Here is a 26,725-nt window from a genome sequence, read left to right as displayed (position 1 = left end):
AGTCGCCCCTCTCCACAAGTTGCCCCCCAAGACTGCATAGGTGATTTAAGTTAGACAGCCCGCCTTAGACTGACTGTCCTGCCGCTGTTTGGAGTATTGTTTGAAGCTGAATGTTATGATACTCCCTCGGCGTTCCGGCCACCGGTAGTGCGCCTCAGTAGGATGTTGCCTCGGTCTTACAGCACGACTCCTACTGGTATTTCTCCTTTTGCGTGATCTCGTTTCTCACTCAGCATAATCTATCTCGCTTCTAATCCTTCCTTGGGCACCGCCGCTACCCGGAGCAGGCACGGTCCCGTTACGTTCGTTCAAGTTGCCAAGCCTCTGTCAGGATCCCACCCCTGACAGAGACCCTACTGTATCTTCCCCCACAACACCCTCTGCCACAAGGTGTTGCCTGGTTCCAACCCAGTCAGCTTTCTCCTCTAACTTCCTGCCTGACCCCCAGTTTACCCACTATGGTGGGGAGTGGCCTAGTGAATAGAACCCTTAGCTCCCCCCGGAGGCCCGACTGTGAAATGTATTGGTGTCTGTGATACCTGATCAGATGAACTCCTTCAGTGCCATCAGACGCACCATAGCTCCCCATAGTGGCGGAGCCACAGTATTGCAACGACCAGGACTCTGGGGCGCTGCATATCTCTCTCCCATCATTCTCCATGTGTCTCTCAGCCAGACTAAATATGTCTCTCTCACCCTCTCCAGAATGCGGCCATTTACTGCAGACCTGCAGCTCCTTATCTTATTTTACTGAGGGATGAATTACAGCACCTGCCAACAGCTCTGCTCCATACACACCAGATGTCTTCACTCTTCCTCCGGTCCATGATGCTACTGAGTCCACTATCTTTTGCTCCTCTGTAAACAAGCTGTGCTTCCGATGCAGCAACTGCTGGTGATAGCAGATCACAGGGCAGTCACACACAAAATGGCGCTGCCCTGTGATGCTACTCTTCATTCTGCCCCAGGGATATTAGACCACCCAAAAGGGGAGGGAAATGGTTATGTTAGCCATTACTGCCCCAATTTTCCAGCTAACAGTAAACCTGGTAAGTCTCACTATAGCTGCTTGAGGTCTAAAACGGAAAATGCTCCCCCTAGTGGTAATTATATATATTTGTAAAAAAAATATATAATATTTTTCATATAGAAAAGTTTGCAAACAGTGCAAACATCTATATATATAATTGTCTAAGGGTTTTTCTGTCTGTCTGTCTGTCCCGTTTATTCATTTGCTGATTGGTCGAGGCTGCCTGGGCCTCGACCAATCAGCGACGGACACAGTATCGATGTAGAAATCCTGCGTCTCTGATTGGTCGAGGCCTGGCGGCCTCGACCAATCAGCGACGGGCACAGCATGGCGACGATGATGTCATAATGGAAATCCTGCATCTCTGATTGGTCGAGGCCGCCAGGTTACCTCGACCAATCAGCGACGGGCACAGTCGGAATCATCATTGTCCATATACTACGGGGACATGCATATTCTAGAATACCCGATGCGTTAGAATCGGGCCACAATCTAGTTGCATTAATATATTTTAAGTACTATTTCAAGCTTAATTTCACAAAAAAAATAAAAAACTACAAGAAAACTGGTGGCACATTCCCTTTAACCCCTTTCTGCCATTGGACGTACTATTCCGTCCATGTGGGGTGGGCCCTAATTCCCAAGGACGGAATAGTACGTCCAGCGCGATCGGCCGCGCTCACGGGGGGAGCGCGGCCTTATCGCGGCCGGGTGTCAGCTGCCTATCGCAGCTGACATCCGGCACTATGTGCCAGGAGCGGTAACGGACCGCCCCCGGCACATTAACCCCCGGCACACCGCGATCAAACATGATCGCGGTGTGCCGGCGGTACAGGGAAGCATCGCGCAGGGAGGGGGCTCCCTGCGGGCTTACCTGGATGTGATCGCGTTTCTGCGAGGGTCTATTACCTCTCACCTCTTACCTCCTCCTGCAGCAGGCCCGGATCCAAAATGCCCGCAGCATCCGGGTCCTGCAGGGAGGGAGGTGGCTTACCAAGTGCCTGCTCAGAGCAGGCGCTTGGTAAGCCTGCAGCGCTGGAACTCAGATCGGTGATCTGACAGAGTGCTGTGCAAACTGTCAGATCAGCGATCTGTGATGTCCCCCCCTGGGACAAAGTAAAAAAGTAAAAATAAAAATTTCCACATGTGTAAAAAAAATAGAAAAAAAAAATTCCTAAATAAAGAAAAAAAAAAAATTATTCCCATAAAAACATTTCTTTATCTAAATAAAAAAAAATCAAACAATTAAAGTACACATATTTAGTATCACCGCATCCGTAACGACCCCACCTATAAAACTATATCACTAGTTAACCCCTTCAGTGAACACCGTAAAAAAAAAAAAAAAAAAAAAACGAGGCAAAAAACAACGCTTTATTCTCATACCGCCAAACAAAAAGAGGAATAACACGCGATCAAAAAGATGGATATAAATAACCATGGTACCGCTGAAAACATCATCTTGTTCCGCAAAAAATGAGCTGCCATACAGCATCATCAGCGAAAAAATAAAAAAGTTATAGTCCTCAGAATAAAGCGATGCAAAAATAATTATTTTTTCTATAAAATAGTTTTTATCGTATAAAAGCGCCAAAACATAAAAAAATGATATAAATGAGGTATCGCTGTAATCGTACTGACCCGAAGAATAAAACGGCTTTATCAATTTTACCAAACGCGGAACGGTATAAATGCCTCCCTGAAAAGAAATTCATGAATAGCTGGTTTTTGGTCATTCTGTCTCACAAAAATCAGAATAAAAAGCGATCAAAAAATCTCCCGTGCCCGAACATGTTACCAATAAAAACGTCAACTCGTCCCGCAAAAAACAAGACCTCACATGACTCTGTGGACTCAAATATGGAAAAATTATAGCTCTCAAAATGTGGTAACGCAAAAAATATTTTTCGCAATAAAAAGCGTCTTTCAGTGTGTGACGGCTGCCAATCATAAAAATCCGCTAAAAAACCCGCTATAAAAGTAAATCCAACCCCCCTTTCATCACCCCCTTAGTTAGGGAAAAAATAAAAAATTTAAAAAATGTATTTATTTCCATTTTCCCATTAGGGTTAGGGCTAGGGTGAGGGCTAGGGTTAGGGTTAGGGCTAGGGTTATGGTTAGGGCTAGGGTTAGGGTTAGGGCTAGGGTTAGGGCTAGGGTTAGGGTTAGGGCTAGGATTAGGGCTAGGGTTAGTGTTGGGGCTAGGGTTAAGGCTACAGTTAGGGTTGGGGCTAAAGTTAGGATTAGGGTTGGGGCTAAAGTTAGGGTAAGGGTTTGGATTACATTTACGGTTGGCAATAGGGTTGGGATTAGGGTTAGGGGTGTGTCTGGGTTAGAGGTGTGGTTAGGGTTACCGTTGGGATTAGGGTTAGGGGTGTGTTTGGATTAGGGTTTCAGTTATAATTGGGGGATTTCCACTGTTTAGGCACATCAGGGGCTCTCGAAACGTGACATGGCGTCCGATCTCAATTCCAGCCAATTCTGCGTTGAAAAGGTAAAACAGTGCTCCTTCCCTTCCGAGCTCTCCCGTGCGCCCAAACAGGGGTTTACCCCAACATATGGGGTATCAGCGTACTCAGGAAACATTGCAGAACAACTTTTGGGGTCCAATTTCTCCTGTTACCCTTGGGAAAATACAAAACTGCGGGCTAGAAAAATAATTAGTTTTTTTTGAAAATTGTTTTTTTATTTTCACGGCTCTGCGTTATAAACTGTAGTGAAACACTTGGGGGTTCAAAGTTCTCACAACACAACTAGATAAGTTCCTTGGGGGGTCTAGTTTCCAATATTGGGTCACTTGTGGGGGGTTTCTGCTGTTTAGGTACATTAGGGGCTCTGCAAATGCAATGTGACGCCTGCAGACCAATCCATCTAAGTCTGCATTCCAAATGATGCTCCTTCCCTTCCGAGCTCTGCCATGCGCTCAAACGGTGGTTCCCCCCCACATATCAGGTATCAGCGTACTCAGGACAAATTGGACAACAATATTTAGGGTCCAATTTCTCCTGTTACCCTTGGAAAAATACAAAACTGCTGGCTAAAAAATAATTTTTGTGGAAAAAAAAATATTTTTTATTTTCACGGCTCTGCGTTATAAACTGTAGTGAAACACTTGGGGGTTCTAAGCTCTCACAACACATCTAGATGAGTTCCTTAGGGGGTCTACTTTCCAAAATGGTGTCACTTGTGGGGGGTTTCTACTGTTTAGGTACATTAGGGGCTCTGCAAACGCAATGTGACGCCTGCAGACCATTCCATCTAAGTCTGCATTCCAAATGGCACTCCATCCCTTCCGAGCCCTCCCATGCGCCCAAACAGTGGTTCCCCCCACATATGGGGTATCAGCATATTCAGGACAAATTGGGCAACAACTTTTGGGGTCCAATTTCTCCTGTTACACTCGGGAAAATACAAAACTGGGGGCTAAAAAATAATTTCTGTGAAGCACTTGGTGGGTCAAAGTGCTCACCACACCTCTAGATAAGTTCCTTATGGGGTCTACTTTCCAAAATGGTGTCACTTGTGGGGGGTTTCTATGTTTAGGCACATCAGTGGCTCTCCAAACGCAACATGGTGTCCCATCTCAATTCCTGTCAATTTTGCATTGAAAAGTCAAACGGTGCTCCTTCCCTTCCGAGCTCTCCCATGCGCCCAAACAGTGGTTTACCCCCACATATGGGGTATCAGCGTACTCAGGACAAATTGTGCAACAACTTTTGGGGTCCAATTTCTTCTCTTACCCTTGGGAAAATAAAAAAATGGGGGTGAAAACATAATTTTTGTGAACAAATATGATTTTTTATTTTTACGGTTCTGCATTATAAACTTCTGTGAAGCACTTGGTGGGTCAAAGTGCTCAACACACCTCTAGATAATTTCCTTAGGGGGTCTACTTTCCAAAATGGTGTCACTTGTGGGGAGTTTCAATGTTTAGGCACATCATGGGCTCTCCAAACCAACATGGCGTCCCTTCTCAATTCCAGTCAATTTTGCATTGAAAAGTCAAATGACGCTCCTTCGCTTCCAAGCTCTGTCATGCGCCCAAACAGTGGTTTACCCCCACATATGGGGTATCGGCATACTCAGGACAAATTGTATAACATCTTTTGGGGTCCATTTTCTCCTGTTACCCTTGGTAAAATAAAACATATTGGAGCTGAAGTAAATTTTTTGTGAAAAAAAGTTAAATGTTCATTTTTATTTAAACATTCAAAAAATTCCTGTGAAACACCTAAAGGGTTAATAAACTTCTTGAATGTGGTTTTGAGCACCTTGAGGGGTTCAGTTTTTAGAATGGTGTCACACTTGGGTATTTTCTATCATATAGACCCCTCAAAATGACTTCAAATGAGATGTGGTCCCTAAAAAAATATGGTGTTGTAAAAATGAGAAATTGCTGGTCAACTTTTAACCCTTATAACTCCCTAACAAAAAACAATTTTGGTTTCAAAATTGTGCTGATGTAAAGTAGACATGTGGAAATGTTACTTATTAAGTATTTTGTGTGACATATCTCTGTGATTTAATTGCATAAAAATTCAAAGTTGGAAAATTGCGAAATTTTAAAATTTTTTGCCAAATTTCCATTTTTTTCACAAATAAACGCAGGTAATATCAAAGAAATTTTACCACTATCATGAAGTACAATATGTCACGAGAAAACAGTGTCAGAATCACCAGGATCCGCTGAAGCGTTCCAGAGTTATAACCTCATAAAGGGACAGTGGTCAGAATTGTAAAAATTGGCCTCGTCATTAACGTGCAAACCACCCTTGGGGGTGAAGGGGTTAAAGGACAGATTGATTTTTTTACCAAAGCAATTGTGGGATTTATGGAAATTTTTATTGGCATCATTTTCGCTACAATGGGCAATGTGGAGTAGATACACAAAGCAGAAGGCACCAGGATGATATCACAAGACAAGGAGAACAAGGCATGAACCATTTTATTTAGGTGTTTTCAGTTAACAAAAAAATCACCAGCATTTGGAAAAAGGCATGAACAACTTCATTTTAAATTTTAGATCTATTTTATTTGTGTTTTATAGGTTATAGTGCGCACTTTCTTAGAGTTTGCCAGCATGGGATTCCAACATGTCTTATTAGCTGGACCTCCAGGGTGTGGGAAGACCGCATTAATGAATGACTTCATTTCTACACAAGGTATATGGTGGATTTATATAAAAAATATATATATATATATTTTAGAATGATCAATTAATTTTATAAACCTAAATTTATTTGTATTGTTTTTCTTCAGACCGGACACGCACATTGCTCAAAAGAATGGTGTTTTCAGGATCTTCAAAGGCCAAAGAACTCCAAGAATTACTGGAACAAAATATCGTTCACAGACAAGGTAATTACATTACCATTTCTTAGGCTTTTTACTTTAAGTCAAGAGTTATAATAATTTATTTAAAAAAAACAAACATATTTACATATGCAGCGGCGAGCATAGTTCTGGTGCAACCTGTGCAGCTGCATAGGGGCCTAAAAGGTAAGGGGGGCTCACGACCACCTTCAAAGCAACAAGCAGCTTCTGTTACAGGGTCTCTCTTCTATCTGTGTCCATATATATACGGTATATATATATATATATATATATATATATATATATATATATATAAAGTTAAGAAACTTTGCTTCTTCTTCTAAGTTAAATAACTTTTTATAATCTATTTTCATTTAACTATCCATTCACAATCTTGCTTGTTTGAATTCAAATCAAATTTTACGAAATTTGAAGATACCCACAGGTTTCAACAATTTGTCATTTGACTTGTGAAATTTGCCAAATAAAGACCCACCACCTTTTATATATATAAAAAAACAAAAAGGAAAATACAGAACGGCACCGACTCAGAATTAAGAGGTTCTTCTGAGACCAGGACTTAGGTGTCACTCAGTATCCAATTATTGACCAGCCGTACATTGTGATTCCAGGTGCTCTCCCGAAAATAACATATAAGTCCAATCCATATACAACAACAAAGAAGGAAGGCGCTCACCGGTCCAAGATTCGTCACTTTATTCCATCTTCAAATAAAATTCATGGCCGGGGGAGTGAACATAGGAGCTGGTGTGAGCAGGGATAGATGACGGCCGTTTCGCGCTGTGCTTGCGCTTCCACGGGTCAGTTCACTCCCCCGGCCATGAATTTTATTTGAAGATGGAATAAAGTGACGAATCTTGGACCGGTGAGTGCCTTCCTTCTTTGTCCTTTTATATACATATTACAGCAGTTATATCACAGACAGCTGACATGACTGCAGCCAACTAAGAGAGACTATCATAGCCCCTATAAATCCTAGGCAGGGAATGCAGCAGACATTTTAAAGTGGTTTTAGGATAGTGAGAGTTTATCAGAGCTCACATCTAAGCAATAGAGATAGGAATAGAAAGCCCTAAAATATTGGGCAAATAGTCAACACACTAAATTATTGGACACATATTGTAGACAGTAATGTGCTGTAAAACGGCAGCACTAGAAAAGATAAGAGTAATAGTCTGGGGATAATACAGATATTAAATTGATAAAGGGAGAGAGAAAAAGGAAAAGTGCCAGACTCAGTGTTATTGATGTAGCCAGCATCTATACCAGGGCCGGGACAAGGTATTTTGGTGCCTTAAGAAGATAAGGCAAATTGTGTCCCCCCTTCCACTTTCAACAACCAAAGCATACAAACCAAACTGCATGCAAAAATGTATGCAATAAATTCAAAGGGTGCAGTGATCATATAGACACCATGGGTGTGTCACAGAATTTTATACCATTGGGCAATGAAGAGATAATATTGACATTTTTACCACAAAAATTTAGTTTTATCCTCAGATTTTACATTTTCACATAGGGAAATGAATATAAATGACACCAAAGTTTGACCCACAATTTCTGCTGAATGTGGAAATATCCCATATGTGGCTCTACAGTTCTGATTAACCACACGGCGACACTCGGGAGGGATGAAGCACTATTTGATTCTTGTAGAACAAATTATCATAGAATTGTTTTTACACTCCATATACAGAGCCCCTTAGTGCTAAAAGAGCAGAATCCCCCTCAAGTGACATCATTTTGGAAATTATTTATCTACAGTGATAGTGACAATTTGACTTCAAGGGAGTTTTTTTTTTAGAAACATTGGGATTGGTGAGGGTCCCAGTGATAAGACCCTGACAGATCTGAAAGTTATTCCTTATCCTACGGATAAGGGAAAACTTCCAAACTTGCGAATACCCCTCTAAGGCCATGTGCACACGTTAAGTATTTTTCGCGTTTTTTTCGCGTTTTTTCGCTATAAAAACGTGATAAAAACGCGAAAAAAACGCTAACATATGCCTCCTATTATTTTAAGTGTATTCCGCATTTTTTGTGCAAATGTAGCCTTTTTTTCCGCAAAAAAATCGCATCGCGGAAAAAAAAGCAACATGTTCATTAAAATGCGGAATTGCAGGGGATTCCGCACACCTAGGGGTCCATTGATCTGCTTACTTCCCGCACGGGGCTGTGCACACCATGCGGGAAGTAAGCAGATTATGTGCGGTTGGTACCCAGGGTGGAGGAGAGGAGACTCTCCTCCACGCACTGGACACCATATAAGTGGTCAAAAAATAAGAATTAAAATAAAAAACAGTCCTATACTCACCCTCGATGTCTTCCCGCCTCCACTGCACGCTGTCGCTTCGGTTCCTGTAGCTGATGTGCGGTGAAGGACCTGCCGATGACGTCACTGTCCTGTGATTGGTCGTGAGCGGTCATGTGACCGCTCACGTGACCGTGACGTCACGGAAGGTCCTGTGCGCACAGACCAGCTATAGGAAGAGGAACGGACGCCGCTGAGGAGATGTCTGGGTGAGTATAAGCATTTTTTTATTTTTTTTATTATTTTTAAACATTCTATCTTTTACTATAGATGCTGCATAAGCTGCATCTATAGTAAATAGTTGGTCACACTTGTCAAACGCTATGTTTGACAAGTGTGACCAACCTGTCAGTCAGTTTTCCAAGCGATGCTACAGATTGCTTGGAAAACTTTAGCATTCTGCAAGCCAATTACGCTTGCAGAATGCTAAAAAAAGCGAAAAAAACGGAAAAAAAAAAATGCGGATTTCTTGCAGAAAATTTCCGGTTTTCTTCAGGAAATTTCTGCAAGAAATCCGCAACGTGTGCACATACCCTTAAGAATAGGTGGGACAGAGATAGATGGAAACACTGCAATATATATGGGATAATCAAAGTAGGATTTTTATCGGGCTATATCCTTTACAAGGTGCTGTGATTAGTTTGTACAGCTGTCACGCTCGGACATGGGTAAGTCCAGTGGACAACACAGCATATAAACACAACGGGTTGGAAAAAGAAGACAAAGGCCCTAACAGTCGGAAATGGGGGATCGGACACCTCCTGACACCAACCTGTGCCTGTCCCTAAGCTTCCCTAATGCCCTATGTGAGTCTTTCACCCCGTCACCTGCACATCCCTAGTCCTTGACTGTCACCTCTACAAACCCTGGCTGGTGCACTGGCCGGCAAATGCGAAACACACGTGCTCTCCCCTGGGATTCTAAACTGGAACTTTATAATGGGTAAGCGCTTTACTTTGACATGTTCTTGCATTTTGTCTATAGCAAAGCTACTATGCTGCTAGGTATAGGTAATTAGGTAATAATGAGTAAATGAGCATTAGGCTGGAGTCACACTACCGTACAACACGGCTGAGTGCTATGCGATAAAACATCGCCATAGCACTCGGCCCAGTGTTACGGGACAGTTCACATCTGTGATTATTTTCTCATGGCGAAAAGGCATGCGAGAACAACCGCAGTATGCTGTGATTGGCAGTGAGACTCAGCTCACGCACACCCATATAAGTCTGTGGCTGCGACTGACACAAAGCATATCACTCAGAGTGCGGTGCGATATACGCTGATGCCGGCAGTGGAGGAGATGGAGAGATTACTTTCTCTGCCTCCTCCACAGCTGTGATCCGATCTTCTCTGTGCGAGATTATCAGAATACAGTAGCATGACCCTCGGCTCCTGCTTGCAGCATTGCTGGAGCCCAAGGGTCATTAGCATATCGCATCCGATGCTCTCACATCGGACGCCATGCACTGGAATGACTCTAGCCTTACTATTAGTCTCATTCAATTACTATGTTTGCCATGCTGTTGCTATATTGTACTCTATATTACATTACTACTAGCTGTTCATGACTATTGCCTGCTAGTCCTTGGGATTTTGTATCTTCTGTTGTACATTTTATCACTTTTTCACTAATAAAATTGATCATTTTTATGATATATAATTTAAAGTCAGTACTCCATTTTCTGTATAACAAATAGGTTGCCAGAGATGAGAGCTGAAAGCTGTCAGCAAATCACATTTAGCTCTGCTGTACTCCAGCACATCATCACACTTCAGTGAAGAGAGCACACGGTCAATGCTATTGTGCGGGCATGTTCTTCTTTCCCTAGTGTGTTGCTGCCTGCTTATGATTAGTCAGCATAATAAATAGGAAGAATTACACACCCCTAGTAATGCCTTTCTGGTAATGCTCACTTGGACTGAAACAAAATGTAACTGTTAAGTCACAAATATTTTAATTGCTAATAACTCCACAACAAAAAGACAAAATAAAAAAAAAAGTTTTATTGTGCTCTGCATTGCCTTTTACATTCTATGTCTAGTTCATCCTGAAAATTTTGATGAAAGGTCCTCTTTAATGGTCTGTCATTATTCTGAAGTGTATACTGTTATCCGTATATTTCCACATAGAGATAACAGGACATGGCCTTTGAACAAGAAAACTGCTCAGGAAAGTGAGAGCTGTGATTAAGACAGCTACTGTAGAATCTGGCAATAGAGGGTGGGAGCCAGGGATTGTCCTCATGCAAAACTGATAACAGCAGCTTTGTCAGGAACTAAGAGGGAGGGGGAATGGAACTGAGCAGCTCAATGCTCTATGAAATCAATGACCTGGAGAGATGTGGCTTGCAACTCAGGAGTTAATTCTTCGTCCTGGAATGTAACTACTACACTCTATCAGGATTTAATGGCTAGGCTCATTGGAAACAATCTGTACACCTTGTAAGATAAAAGCTCTTACACCAGGAGAATAAAAACAGAAGAAGCAAGTCCATTGCAAACTTGCTTATTTTCATGCTGTCTAGTCAGCTATACCAATTTAGTAGCTTGAGAATACCCCTTTAAGGAAAATCTGTTTCTGTCTATGGAATGTAAATCTATGTTATTTTGAAATCTTTTGAAGCATACTATACATTTCAGGTTTCATATATGGTGCAAAGGATGGAAAAACTTTGCAGTTATTTATTGATGATCTGCATCTCCCTACACCTGATGAGAATGGCATACAGCACTGTAACGAGGTAAATTGATGTGTGTTAAAGGTACAGTAAACAAAGTAAAGAACTGTTAATATAAATTATTATTATGCAGAAATATGTTTCTGAAAGTAGTGATAATTAGTGTTGAGCGATACTTTCCGATATCGGAAAGTATCGGTATCGGAAAGTATCGGCCGATACCGTCACAGTATCGGAATCCAATCCGATACCGATACCCGATCCCAATGCAAGTCAATGGGACGAAAATATCGGAATTAAAATAAACCCTTTATACACTTGTAGGTTCATTCTACATGAAGGAAAACAACTAAGAATATTGTAGGATGTATTGGGGGACGTGGCGGAGATATTAAAGGGACAGAGGTTTAGCCCAATGTAATAGAATAGCAGGATTTTTTATTTTTTTTTATGAAGTTCGGCGTTAGAAAGAATTTGACTATGTTTTTTTTTTTTTTTTTATGTCAGATATTGATGTTTCACTACTTCCACGCCCTTCACCTTCTTTTTTACTTCTCCCACGCTTTCTTCTTAATTATCCTCATCATCAGCTTCTTTGACATCAACTTCTTCACCTTATTCATCTTCTTCTTCATCTTCTACCTATTATTTTTTGGGTTACATTGTTCATATTCTTTTTATTTTACTATTATCTTCATCATATTCAACTTCTTCATCATATTCTTATTTGTGACAGGCATTCCCGTAGTTGTTATCTATAAAAGTTTGAAGATTACACCTTCCGTTCTGCCTGTCACAAAACAGTTACATTTGTCCGCGTTCAGTTTGGCCTGCAGCATCAGGCTTTATCCAGGGGCACCACGAGGAGGAACGGACTCACCCCCATACACTGCTTAGTCTTCTTCTGCTTATAATTTACATAATATTTTTTGCTCTGATATTTTGTGTTATGCTTAATGTCCTTCTGCTCTTTGTTCTGCAGCCTCTTGTTCTTCTGCTTCTCGGTCTTCCAGGTCGTCGTCGTCTCCAGGGTCGTCGTCTCCGGGGTCGTCGTCATCGGGGTGGTCTTCAGGGTCGTCGTCTCCGGGGTCGTCGTCATCGGGGTGGTCTTCGGGGTCATCGTCTCCAGGGTCGTCGTCATCACGGTGGTTGTCGTCTCTGGTGTCGTCGTCATCTTAGGGGTGGTCTTCTGGGTCATTGTGTTTAGTCTCTTGAACTTGGAAATGTAGCAGAAGGTACAAGAAGGCTGAGAAAATGCCGAGAACCAGCTGATGGAACTGGAACTCGGATGGCTACCCGAAGGTCCAAGAGCCAATGGAACTACCGAGGACCAGCTGACGTTACTGGAACCCGGTTACTAAGCAGGAGGTACCTGTGCTGAAAGCACTACCAAGGACCACCTGACGTTGGTGGAACTCGGATACCCAGAGGGAGGCACCTAAGCCAAAGGCTCTGCCCGGAACCAGCTGACGGTACTGGAACCAGGATGGGGAGCAGAAGGTACAAGAGCAAAAGACACTGCCGAGAACCAGCTGACGGTGCTGGAACCCGGATGGGTAGCCGAAGGTCCAAGAGCCAATGGAACTACCGAGGACCAGCTGACGTTACTGGAACCCGGTTACTAAGCAGGAGGTACCCGTGCCTGAAAGCACTACCAAGGACCACCTGACGTTGGTGGAACTCGGATACCAAAGGGAGGCACCTAAGCCAAAGGCTCTGCCCGGAACCAGCTGACGGTACTGGAACCAGGATGGGGAGCAGAAGGTACAAGAGCAAGTGTCTGCGTGGCTTTTGCAGGACACGATGCCGGCTGCACAGCAGGGGAACAGCTGGCGGTGCTGGACCCCACTGACACATTGGCGAGGTGTTTTTCTCTGTGCAGCTAGCACATCTGGGCCCCAACTGGCGGTTTGTTAGAGCCCAGGGTCAGCAGGAGGAGGAGCAGGAGGAGGAGGAGCAGGGGGAGGGGAGTGTAGGCCGAAGCCTGCACTGGCGGCAGCTTTGGGTCTGTTGTGTCTGCGTGGCTTTTGCAGGACACGTTGCCGGCTACACAGCAGGGGAACAGCTGGCGGTGCTGGACCCCACTGACACATTGGCGAGGTGTTTGGCTCTGTGCAGCCAGCACTTCCGGACAGCAACGATCGGTGTTGGAGCCCGGGCTCTGCAGGGGGAGCAGAGTGTAGGCCGAAGCCTACTTGAACCGATTTCAAAGGTCACCTTTAACCCCCCCTCAGGGGTTACAAAGTAGAAGAGCCACAGCTTATGCAGCAGTAGTGCTGCACAAGTCAAAGGTTGCTCTTTTAATTTTTCTCCTTGCACACGCTGAATGAAACACGTATAACATTTAGCCCTTTATACAGTCAAACTGTGTTGGAGGCGCGAGTTCCCTTTGTAATGAGACGCAGCACAGATGTCAAGAATCCCACCTTGGTGCTGGGTGCAGCCTCCCGAGCGTTGTTATTTGCTGTACAGGAGTCTGCGCTGTCGTGTTATCCCCTGGCCTAGCGCCGTTAGCGCTGCCCATCTTCTGGCATCATGTAATGTCGGCCGGTGCGGTTCGCGATGCCCATGAATCCCAGCCCCGCAGTGTCTTAACATTGTTAAAACACTGCGGGGCTGGGATTCAGGGCCTGGCGCAGCACATATGTTGGCCTCTCACACTCGGGTCCTTACACCCGCTTCAGACTGTGCGGCGTCATCTGATCCCTTATCGCATGCCACGGCCATGAAGCCGCACAGTCCGAAGAAGGCGGAAGGAGAGGAGGGACAGGCGAACTGATGCACTGATCCTGCCCATGAATCACACCCTCGCAGTCCCAATAAATAAGACACCGAGGGGCGTTGTGTGGGTCAGGGCGGCCGCAGAGGCGCAGGCAGCCAAACAATGATGCCAGAAGACGGGCAGCGCTACCAAGGGGGTTGCAGCGTGTCATTACAAAGGAAAGTCACACCACCGGGACGGTTAAATGGTCACACAGAGGACACATTTCAGACGTGTTTTCAGTTCCACATGTGCGAGGAGAATACGTTTCTGAGCCACCTTGCACACATGCAGCATTACCGCTGTACAAGGTGGCTGGATAACGTAAAAACGCCTGGGGGAGGGGGGACAGGTTCCCTTCAATTTCAGTTCTTGTGTCTGCGTGGCTTTTGCAGGACACGTTGCCGGCTGCACAGCAGGGGAACAGCTGGCGGTGCTGGACCCCACTGACACATTGGCTGGTGTTTTTCTCTGTGCAGCTAGCACATCTGGGCCCCAACTGGCGGTGTGTTAGAGCCCAGGGACAGCAGGAGGAGGAGCAGGAGGAGGAGGAGCAGGGGGAGGGGAGTGTAGGCCGAAGCCTGCACTGGCGGCAGCTTTGGGTCTGTTGTGTCTGCGTGGCTTTTGCAGGACACGTTGCCGGCTACACAGCAGGGGAACAGCTGGCGGTGCTGGACCCCACTGACACATTGGCGAGGTGTTTGGCTCTGTGCAGCCAGCACTTCCGGACAGCAACTAGCGTTGTTGGAGCCCGGGCTCTGCAGGTGGAGCAGAGTGTAGGCCGAAGCCTAATTGAACCGATTTCAAAAGTCACCTTTAACCCCCCCTCAGGGGTTACAAAGTAGAAGAGCCACAGCTTATGCAGCAGTAGTGCTGCACAAGTCAAAGGTTGCTCTTTTAATTTTTCTCCTTGCACACGCTGAATGAAACACGTATAACATTTAGCCCTTTATACAGTCAAACTGTGTTGGAGGCGCGAGTTCCCTTTGTAATGAGACGCAGCACAGATGTCAAGAATCCCACCTTGGTGCTGGGTGCAGCCTCCCGAGCGTTGTTATTTGCTGTACAGGAGTCTGCGCTGTCGTGTTATCCCCTGGCCTAGCGCCGTTAGCGCTGCCCATCTTCTGGCATCATGTAATGTCGGCCGGTGCGGTTCGCGATGCCCATGAATCCCAGCCCCGCAGTGTCTTAACATTGTTAAAACACTGCGGGGCTGGGATTCAGGGCCTGGCGCAGCACATATGTTGGCCTCTCACACTCGGGTCCTTACACCCGCTTCAGACTGTGCGGCGTCATCTGATCCCTTATCGCATGCCACGGCCATGAAGCCGCACAGTCCGAAGAAGGCGGAAGGAGAGGAGGGACAGGCGAACTGATGCACTGATCCTGCCCATGAATCACACCCTCGCAGTCCCAATAAATAAGACACCGAGGGGCGTTGTGTGGGTCAGGGCGGCCGCAGAGGCGCAGGCAGCCAAACAATGATGCCAGAAGACGGGCAGCGCTACCAAGGGGGTTGCAGCGTGTCATTACAAAGGAAAGTCACACCACCGGGACGGTTAAATGGTCACACAGAGGACACATTTCAGACGTGTTTTCAGTTCCACATGTGCGAGGAGAATACGTTTCTGAGCCACCTTGCACACATGCAGCATTACCGCTGTACAAGGTGGCTGGATAACGTAAAAACGCCTGGGGGAGGGGGGACAGGTTCCCTTCAATTTCAGTTCTTGTGTCTGCGTGGCTTTTGCAGGACACGTTGCCGGCTGCACAGCAGGGGAACAGCTGGCGGTGCTGGACCCCACTGACACATTGGCTGGTGTTTTTCTCTGTGCAGCTAGCACATCTGGGCCCCAACTGGCGGTGTGTTAGAGCCCAGGGACAGCAGGAGGAGGAGCAGGAGGAGGAGGAGCAGGGGGAGGGGAGTGTAGGCCGAAGCCTGCACTGGCGGCAGCTTTGGGTCTGTTGTGTCTGCGTGGCTTTTGCAGGACACGTTGCCGGCTACACAGCAGGGGAACAGCTGGCGGTGCTGGACCCCACTGACACATTGGCGAGGTGTTTGGCTCTGTGCAGCCAGCACTTCCGGACAGCAACTAGCGTTGTTGGAGCCCGGGCTCTGCAGGTGGAGCAGAGTGTAGGCCGAAGCCTAATTGAACCGATTTCAAAAGTCACCTTTAACCCCCCCTCAGGGGTTACAAAGTAGAAGAGCCACAGCTTATGCAGCAGTAGTGCTGCACAAGTCAAAGGTTGCTCTTTTAATTTTTCTCCTTGCACACGCTGAATGAAACACGTATAACATTTAGCCCTTTATACAGTCAAACTGTGTTGGAGGCGCGAGTTCCCTTTGTAATGAGACGCAGCACAGATGTCAAGAATCCCACCTTGGTGCTGGGTGCAGCCTCCCGAGCGTTGTTATTTGCTGTACAGGAGTCTGCGCTGTCGTGTTATCCCCTGGCCTAGCGCCGTTAGCGCTGCCCATCTTCTGGCATCATGTAATGTCGGCCGGTGCGGTTCGCGATGCCCATGAATCCCAGCCCCGCAGTGTCTTAACATTGTTAAAACACTGCGGGGCTGGGATTCAGGGCCTGGCGCAGCACATATGTTGGCCTCTCACACTCGGGTCCTTACACCCGCTTCAGACTGTGCGGCGTCATCTGATCCCTTATCGCATGCCACGGCCATGAAGCCGCACAGTCCGAAGAAGGCGGAAGGAGAGGAGGGACAGGCGAACTGATGCACTGATCCTGCCCATGAATCACACCCTCGCAGTCCCAATAAATAAGACACCGAGGGGCGTTGTGTGGGTCAGGGCGGCCGCAGAGGCGCAGGCAGCCAAACAATGATGCCAGAAGACGGGCAGCGCTACCAAGGGGGTTGCAGCGTGTCATTACAAAGGAAAGTCACACCACCGGGACGGTTAAATGGTCACACAGAGGACACATTTCAGACGTGTTTTCAGTTCCACATGTGCGAGGAGAATACGTTTCTGAGCCACCTTGCACACATGCAGCATTACCGCTGTACAAGGTGGCTGGATAACGTAAAAACGCCTGGGGGAGGGGGGACAGGTTCCCTTCAATTTCAGTTCTTGTGTCTGCGTGGCGGTCGCAGGACACGTTGCCGGCTACACAGCAGGGGAACAGCTGGCGGTGCTGAACCCCACTGACACATTGGCTGGTGTTTTTCTCTGTGCAGCTAGCACATCTGGGCAAAAACTGGCGGTGTTAGAGCCCAGGGTCAGCAGGAGGAGCAGGGGGAGCGGAGTGTAGGCCGAAGCCTGCACTCGAGCAAGTTGAAAGGAAACCTTTAACCCCCCCCCCCCCCCCCCCAGGCGTTTGTAGCTGAAAGAGCCATTGTGTACAGCACTAATGCTGGAAAAGGTAAACTTAGCTCTTTTAATTATGGTCCTTGTACATGCGGAACCTAACATTTATGAAATGTGTCTCCTCACAGCGTTAAACCGTCCGGTAGGTGGAACTTTCCTTTGTCGTGTGACGCAGCACAGCCATCATTTTTACCCCCTTGGCGCCGTGCGCCGCCTCCTCAGCGTTGTTTGAATCTGTCCCGGAGCCTGCGCTGTTAGGTTAGCCCTTGGCCATGCACACATGTTGCGCTGCCCGTCTTCTGACCTCATTTGGTGTCAGGCTGGCTGCGCCTGTGCGGGTGCGCTGGCCGAGATCCCGCCTCGCAGTGTCGTCTAATGTAATCCCACCGCGGGCCTGTGATCCGTGCCCGTGCGCAGTGCATATCCTCTCCTCTCACTCCCCTCCCTACGGCTTTTTCAGACTGTGCGGTGTCACGGCCGTGGCATGCTATTAGGGACCAGCTGACATCGCACAGTCTGAAGAAGCCGTAGGGAGGGGAGTGAGAGGAGAGGATATGCACTGCGCACGGGCACGGATCACAGGCCCGCGGTGGGATTACATTAGACGACACTGCGAGGCGGGATCTCGGCCAGCGCACCCGCACAGGCGCAGCCAGCCTGACACCAAATGAGGTCAGAAGACGGGCAGCGCAACATGTGTGCATGGCCAAGGGCTAACCTAACAGCGCAGGCTCCGGGACAGATTCAAACAACGCTGAGGAGGGGGCGCACGGCGCCAAGGGGGTAAAAATGATGGCTGTGCTGCGTCACACGACAAAGGAAAGTTCCACCTACCGGACGGTTTAACGCTGTGTGGGGACACATTTCATAAGTGTTAGGTTCAGCATGTGCAAGGAGCATCACGAAAAGAGGCACTTTTTCCCTTTGCATCATTACTGCTGCACAAGGTGGCTCCTTCAGTAACAAACGCCTGGGGGGGGGGGGGGGTCAGGTTCCCTTACATTTAACTTGTTGTGTCTGCGTGGCGGTCGCAGTACACGTTGCCGTATACACAGCAGGGGAACAGCTGGCGGTGCTGAACCCCACTAACACATTGGCGAGGTGTTTGGCTCTGTGCGTACAGCACTTCTGGACGGCAACTAGCGGTGTTGGAGCCCAGGGACAGGTGGAGGAGGAGGAGGTTGGAGGAGGTTGGAGGAGGTAGGAGGGATTGCCACACACACAGCAGGGGAACAGCTGACGTTACTGAACCCCAATAACAGAGGAGGGACTGTTGACTGTGCGTACAGCACTTCTGGACGGCAACTGGCGGTGTTGGAGCCCAGGGACAGGTGGAGGAGGAGGAGGTTGGAGGAGGTTGGAGGAGGTAGGAGGGATTGCCACACACACAGCAGGGGAACAGCTGACGTTACTGAACCCCAATAACAGAGGAGGGACTGTTGACTGTGCGTACAGCACTTCTGGACGGCAACTGGCGGTGTTGGAGCCCAGGGACAGGTGGAGGAGGAGGAGGTTGGAGGAGGTTGGAGGAGGTAGGAGGGATTGCCACACACACAGCAGGGGAACAGCTGACGTTACTGAACCCCAATAACAGAGGAGGGACTGTTGACTGTGCGTACAGCACTTCTGGACGGCAACTGGCGGTGTTGGAGCCCAGGGACAGGTGGAGGAGGAGGAGGTTGGAGGAGGTAGGAGGGATTGCCACACACACAGCAGGGGAACAGCTGACGTTACTGAACCCCAATAACAGAGGAGGGACTGTTGACTGTGCGTACAGCACTTCTGGACGGCAACTGGCGGTGTTGGAGCCCAGGGACAGGTGGAGGAGGAGGAGGTTGGAGGAGGTTGGAGGAGGTAGGAGGGATTGCCACACACACAGCAGGGGAACAGCTGACGTTACTGAACCCCAATAACAGAGGAGGGACTGTTGACTGTGCGTACAGCACTTCTGGACGGCAACTGGCGGTGTTGGAGCCCAGGGACAGGTGGAGGAGGAGGAGGTTGGAGGAGGTTGGAGGAGGTAGGAGGGATTGCCACACACACAGCAGGGGAACAGCTGACGTTACTGAACCCCAATAACAGAGGAGGGACTGTTGACTGTGCGTACAGCACTTCTGGACGGCAACTGGCGGTGTTGGAGCCCAGGGACAGGTGGAGGAGGAGGAGGTTGGAGGAGGTTGGAGGAGGTAGGAGGGATTGCCACACACACAGCAGGGGAACAGCTGACGTTACTGAACCCCAATAACAGAGGAGGGACTGTTGACTGTGCGTACAGCACTTCTGGACGGCAACTGGCGGTGTTGGAGCCCAGGGACAGGTGGAGGAGGAGGAGGTTGGAGGAGGTTGGAGGAGGTAGGAGGGATTGCCACACACACAGCAGGGGAACAGCTGACGTTACTGAACCCCAATAACAGAGGAGGGACTGTTGACTGTGCGTACAGCACTTCTGGACGGCAACTGGCGGTGTTGGAGCCCAGGGACAGGTGGAGGAGGAGGAGGTTGGAGGAGGTTGGAGGAGGTAGGAGGGATTGCCACACACACAGCAGGGGAACAGCTGACGTTACTGAACCCCAATAACAGAGGAGGGACTGTTGACTGTGCGTACAGCACTTCTGGACGGCAACTGGCGGTGTTGGAGCCCAGGGACAGGTGGAGGAGGAGGAGGTTGGAGGAGGTTGGAGGAGGTAGGAGGGATTGCCACACACACAGCAGGGGAACAGCTGACGTTACTGAACCCCAATAACAGAGGAGGGACTGTTGACTGTGCGTACAGCACTTCTGGACGGCAACTGGCGGTGTTGGAGCCCAGGGACAGGTGGAGGAGGAGGAGGTTGGAGGAGGTTGGAGGAGGTAGGAGGGATTGCCACACACACAGCAGGGGAACAGCTGACGTTACTGAACCCCAATAACAGAGGAGGGACTGTTGACTGTGCGTACAGCACTTCTGGACGGCAACTGGCGGTGTTGGAGCCCAGGGACAGGTGGAGGAGGAGGAGGTTGGAGGAGGTTGGAGGAGGTAGGAGGGATTGCCACACACACAGCAGGGGAACAGCTGACGTTACTGAACCCCAATAACAGAGGAGGGACTGTTGACTGTGCGTACAGCACTTCTGGACGGCAACTGGCGGTGTTGGAGCCCAGGGACAGGTGGAGGAGGAGGAGGTTGGAGGAGGTAGGAGGGATTGCCACACACACAGCAGGGGAACAGCTGACGTTACTGAACCCCAATAACAGAGGAGGGACTGTTGACTGTGCGTACAGCACTTCTGGACGGCAACTGGCGGTGTTGGAGCCCAGGGACAGGTGGAGGAGGAGGAGGTTGGAGGAGGTTGGAGGAGGTAGGAGGGATTGCCACACACACAGCAGGGGAACAGCTGACGTTACTGAACCCCAATAACAGAGGAGGGACTGTTGACTGTGCGTACAGCACTTCTGGACGGCAACTGGCGGTGTTGGAGCCCAGGGACAGGTGGAGGAGGAGGAGGTTGGAGGAGGTTGGAGGAGGTAGGAGGGATTGCCACACACACAGCAGGGGAACAGCTGACGTTACTGAACCCCAATAACAGAGGAGGGACTGTTGGGACTGTGCGTACAGCACTACCAGGCAACAACTAGCGGTGTTGGAGCCCAGGGACAGGTGGAGGAGGAGGTGGAGGAGATAGGAGGGATTGCCACACACACAGCAGGGGAACAGCTGACGTTACTGAACCCCAATAACAGAGGAGGGACTGTTGACTGTGCGTACAGCACTTCTGGACGGCAACTGGCGGTGTTGGAGCCCAGGGACAGGTGGAGGAGGAGGAGGTTGGAGGAGGTAGGAGGGATTGCCACACACACAGCAGGGGAACAGCTGACGTTACTGAACCCCAATAACAGAGGAGCGACTGTTGACTGTGCATACAGCACTTCTGGACGGCAACTAGCGGTGTTGGAGCCCAGGGGCAGGTGGAAAAGCAGAGGAACACAATGTAGGCCGAAGCCTGAGAAAGTCGAAAGGGAACCTTTAACCCCCCCCCCAAGGCGTTTGTAGCTGAAAGAGCCAGCTTGTGCAGCACAAAAGATGCAAAAGGAAAAGGTGGCTCTTTTCATCATGCTCCTTGCAAACACAGAACTAAACACTTATAAAATGTGTCCCCTGAAGCCGTGAAACCGTCCCGGAGGTGGGACTTTCCTTCGTAATATGACGCAGCACAGCCATCATTACTACCCCCCCGCCGCCGTGCCCCGGCTCCTCAGCGTTGTTTGATTCTGTCCCGGAGCCTGCGCTGTTATGTTATCCCGTGGCCAGGCACACTTAGCGCTGCCCATCTTCTGACATCATTTGGTGTCAGGCTGGCTGCGCCTGTGCGGCCGCGCTGGCCGAGAGCCCGCCTCGCAGTGTCTTCTGATGTAATCCCACTGGGGGCCTGGGATCCATGGCCATGCGCAGTGCATATCCTCGCCTCTCACTCCCCTCCCTACGGCTTCTTTTCCAGACTGTGCGGTGTCACGGCCGTGGCATGCTATTAGGGACCAGCTGACACCGAACAGTCTGAAGAAGCCATAGGGAGATGAGTGAGAGGTGGAGGTTCAGATATGCACTGCGCATGTCCATAGATCCCAGGCCCCCAGTGGGATTAAATCAGAAGACACTGCGAGGCGGGCTCTCGGCCAGCGTGGCCGCACAGGCGCAGCCAGCCTGACACCAAATGATGCCAGAAGACGGGCAGCGCTAAGTGTGCCTGGCCACGGGATAACATAACAGCGCAGGCTCCGGGACGGAATCAAACAACGCTGAGGAGCCGGGGCGCGGCGCCGGGGGGGTAGGAATGACGGCTGTGCTGCGTCATATTACGAAGGAAAGTCCCACCTCCGGGACGGTTTTACGGTATCAGTGGACACATTTTATAAGTGTTAAGTTTTGCGTGTGCAAGGAGCAAAACCAAAATAGCTACCTTTTTCCTTGTGCAGCATTACTGCTGCACAAGGTGGCTCTTTCAGTAACAAACGCCTTGGGGGGGGGGGGACAGATTCCCTTACATTTCAGTTGTTGTGTCAGCGTGGCGGTCGCATGACACATTGCCGGCTACACAGCTGGGGATCAGCTGACGTTACTGAAACCCAATAACACTGGGTCGTATGTTTTGACTGTGCAGACGGCACGTCTGAGCCTCAACTGGCGGTGTTGGAGCCCAGGAATTTAAGTTCAGGTGGTAGAAAGATGAACACAACAGGAGACCTGGATAACGTATACAGTGACCTAATTATTTAATCAGGAGGAGGAGTGGCAAATTCCTGCGAGATCCAGGCCTTGTTCATTTTCAGGAAAGTAAGCCGGTCAACGTTATCGGAGGATAGTCGCATGCGACGGTCAGTTAGTACACCACCTGCAGCACTAAAGACACGTTCCGATAATACACTGGCCGCAGGGCAAGACAGCACCTCCAATGCATACTGGCTTAGCTCTGGCCATGTATCCAGCTTTGAGACCCAAAACTTGAAAGGGGAAGAGCCGTCTGGGAGTACAGCAAGAGGGCAAGACATGTAGTCTGTCACCATCTGACGGAACCGTTGCCTCCTGCTGACTGGAGCCGTCTGTGATGGTGTAGACTTTTGTGGGGGGCACACAAAACTGTGCCACAGTTGGGCCATACTGGTCTTGCCTTGGGCAGAGGCACTGCTTCTGCTCCCTCTTTGTGCAGAGCCTCCACCACTGCCTGGACGCACTGAGCTGCTTTGGAATGCAGTAGCAGCACTTCTCTCAGTTGGAATGGAGAAGATGATGGAACTGACCAGTGTGTCTTGGTACTCCCGCATTTTTCGCTCCCGGTTCAACGGTGTGATGAGGCTTTCTACGTTGTCCCGGTAGCGAGGATCGAGGAGGGTGAACACCCAATAATCAGACATGTTGAGAATGTGGTCGATGCGGCGGTCGTTTCTCAGGCACTGCAGCATGTAATCCACCATGTGCTGCAGACTGCCAACTGCCCAAGAAACGCTGTCCCCAGCTGGAGGCGTGATCTCTGCCCGCTCGTCATCACCCCACCCTCGCTGTACACACTGAGTACTGGACAATTCGGGAACTCCCTCCTCTGGACGGATGTCTTCCTCCTCCATTGACTCCTCCTCATCCTCCTCACAAACTGTCCCCTGCCTACGCGTTTGTGAGGAACCACGTGGCGCTGACTGTCCAGAAGATGATGGAAGTGGTGAATCCTCATCCTCCACCTCTTCCACAACATCATCCCTTAGCGCTTGCAGTGATTTTTCAAGCAGGCAGATAAGGGGGACAGTCATGCTGACTAGTGCATCATCTGCACTCGCCATCCGCGTGGAATAATCAAAGGGACGCAAAACCTGGCAGACATCCTTCATAGTGGCCCACTCTGTGGTTGTGAAGTCTGTACGGCGCTGACTGCGACTTTTTTGCGCCTGATACAGCTGGTACTCCATTACAGCTTGCTGCTGCTCACACAACCGCTCCAACATATGTAACGTGGAATTCCACCTGGTAGGTAGGTCACATATGATGCGATGTTCCGGCAGGCGGTGTCGGCGCTGCAGAGCCGCAATGCGCGCTTTTGCCGTGCTGGAACGCCGCAAGTGAGCACACTCTAGGCGGACCTTGTGCAGCAGTGCATCAAGATCCGGATAGTCCCTCAAAAAACTCTGCACGACCAAATTGAGCACATGTGCCAGACATGGGATGTGAGTGAGGTTGCCGAGGCCCAGGGCTGCCACCAGATTTCGGCCATTATCACACACTACCATGCCTGGCTGGAGATTCGCTGGCTCAAACCACACATCGCTCTCCTGCTTGATGGCATTCCAGAGCTCCTGCGCTGTGTGGCTACGATTCCCCCAAAAAATTAATTTCAAGACGGCCTGTTGACGTTTGGCCACGGCTGTGCTCATGTCGGTCGTAACAGGTACACGTTCATCACGGGTCCATGTGGAGGTGGACTGTGACGGCTCCTGCAGCGATGATTCTGAGGAACTGGTGTAAGAGGAGGAGTCAATGCGTACAGAATGGATTCCTGCAATCCTTGGAGTGGGCAGGACACGTCCTGCGCCACTCGCACGGTCTGTACCCGGCTCAACTACATTAACCCAATGGGCAGTGAGGGAAAGGTATCGCCCCTGTCCATGTTGACTGGTCCACGCATCGGTGGTGAGGTGGACCTTGCTACTGACGGCGTTCAGTAGCGCGTGTTTTATGTGTCCCTCAACATGCTTGTGCAGGGCAGGGACGGCTTGCCTGCTGAAGTAAAAGCGGCTGGGCACACTGTACTGTGGGACTGCCAATGACATCAAGTCACGGAAGCTGTCAGTCTCCACCAGCCTGAATGACAGCATTTCCAGTGACAGAAGTTTGGCAATGCCTGCAGTCAGAGCCTGTGCTCGTGGGTGGTTTGACGAGAAAGGCCGCCTTTTCTCCCATGCCTGTACTACCGATGGCTGTAGACTGGGCTGGGAGTGTGTGGTTGACTGGGAAAGTGGTGCTGCGGGTGGAATGACAGCGGGTCTCTGGACAACAGGGCCAGAGGTTCTTCCACGGCGATCCTGGGAGGAAGCCGAACCAGCTGCGTGTGAGCTAGAGGAAGAGGCAACACGAGCTGAAGAGGTGGTAGCTGCCGCTGTTGGTTGGCCTAGCTCTTCAGTGTGTTTGTCTAACTCCGCCGGGTGCCTGTTGCGCACATGTTTCCACATGTTGGAGGTATTGAGGTTGGCGACTTTTTGACCTCTTTTGATTTTTTGATGACACACCTTGCATCTGACATAGCAAATGTCATCTGCAACTGTGTCAAAAAAGGACCAGGCACTGCAAGTCTTGGGAGCCCCCCTTTTGACTTTTGGAAGAGACATGCTCCTTACGGGTGCCAAAGCGGAGGCTGCAGGATCCGCAGTCTTCCCCCTCCCTCTCCCTCTTTGGGCCGTACGGGGAATCTCTTCCTCAGAGCTGCTCCCACCACCTTCCTGTCCCTGACGCCAAGATGGGTCAAGGACCTCATCATCTACACTACCCTCTGCCCCCAACTGCTCCTCCTGGGTAGTCTCAGCAGCAGAGCACGCACCAGTAAGTGGCACCTGAGTGTCATCATCAGCTGATGCGGCCTGCGAGGTGGTGACCGGAGCCACTGGCCCACCCGCCTCTTCAGAGGAAGACAGAAAAAGCGGTTGGGCATCACTGCACCCTGCCTCTTCTTCCATTTCTCCAATGCTGCTTGGCTGGCCCCCTGTTTCCAAGCCAAGAGATGATTCAGAGAACAGAAGTAGAGACTGCTCCTGTCCTGGGATCTCTGTCTGCCTGGGCAATTTTGCAGGTGGTGAAGAGACAGATGGCTGCTCTCCAGTGCTCTGTGTCTGAGAGGATGTGGCACTAATGGAAGTTGATGCATTAGCTGCCATCCATCCCACAACGGCTTCAATTTGGTCTTGACGCAGCAGCGGTGTACGGCGCTCGGCGACAAAGCTGCGCATGAACGACTGTTCCCTTGTGAAAGTGGGTGCTGATGACTCACCGGTGCCCGCAGCAGGCACAGAATCCCCACGTCCCCTCCCTGCTCTGCGCCCACGCCCACGCCCACGTGCCTTACTCACTGCCTTCTTCATCTTGGTTGACTGATAAAGATAAGCAGAAAAGTACTAACGGCTTTGTGTGCTTATTCCTGAGCAACTCCTCCTAACAGGTATAAGACACACTAATTTTCTAAAGTGTGGACTAGACTTGAATATGAGCTAATGTGGCCTACACAAATGTAAAGTGGTGTAACTGGTGTGTTTGGTGAACTTTATTATTTATTTATTTTTTTGGGGCTGAACTGACAACGGATAGAGCTGCAGTCACACGGAGACCGTGCAGACAGACGTAAACGGCGCTGCAAGGCCCAAAAACCCTCCTCTACTTTATCCTATGTAGTGTTTTTCCACAAATTAGCTGGAGACGGGTGGAAAGACACTAATAGGATTTTTTTAAATTAATTAGCAGCAGACTACACTACTTGAAAACAAAATGAAAATTGATTTGGCGGTATGACGCAGTGAACAACCCTGAGCTGGAGACAACCAAGCTACGGCTGCTCACAGGCTACAGGGCGAGCTGCAGTCACACGGAGACCGTGCAGACAGCCGTAAACGGCGCTGCAAGGCCCAAAAACCCTCCTCTACTTTATCCTATGTAGTGTTTTTCCACAAATTAGCTGGAGACGGGTGGAAAGACACTAATAGGATTTTTTTAAATTAATTAGCAGCAGACTACACTACTTGAAAACAAAATGAAAATTGATTTGGCGGTATGACGCAG

General features: G+C 49.2%; 1 protein-coding gene across 1 annotated transcript in view; it reads left to right on the top strand.

The window, feature by feature from the left end:
* LOC143803957 (dynein axonemal heavy chain 5-like) overlaps window positions 1–26,725 on the top strand; it is a 587,287-nt gene that overhangs the window by 356,096 nt on the left and 204,466 nt on the right. Inside the window, exons 59-61 of the mRNA XM_077281707.1 lie at window positions 6,078–6,192; window positions 6,290–6,388; window positions 11,319–11,419. Coding sequence (XP_077137822.1) covers window positions 6,078–6,192; window positions 6,290–6,388; window positions 11,319–11,419 — 315 coding nt within the window. The remainder of the gene's footprint in view (window positions 1–6,077; window positions 6,193–6,289; window positions 6,389–11,318; window positions 11,420–26,725) is intronic.

This window comes from Ranitomeya variabilis, chromosome 2 (genome assembly GCF_051348905.1).
Source record: "Ranitomeya variabilis isolate aRanVar5 chromosome 2, aRanVar5.hap1, whole genome shotgun sequence".
Lineage (NCBI taxonomy): Eukaryota > Metazoa > Chordata > Amphibia > Anura > Dendrobatidae > Ranitomeya > Ranitomeya variabilis.
Note: the sequence above shows the minus strand (reverse complement) of the source record. Positions and strands in the feature narration are given on the sequence as shown.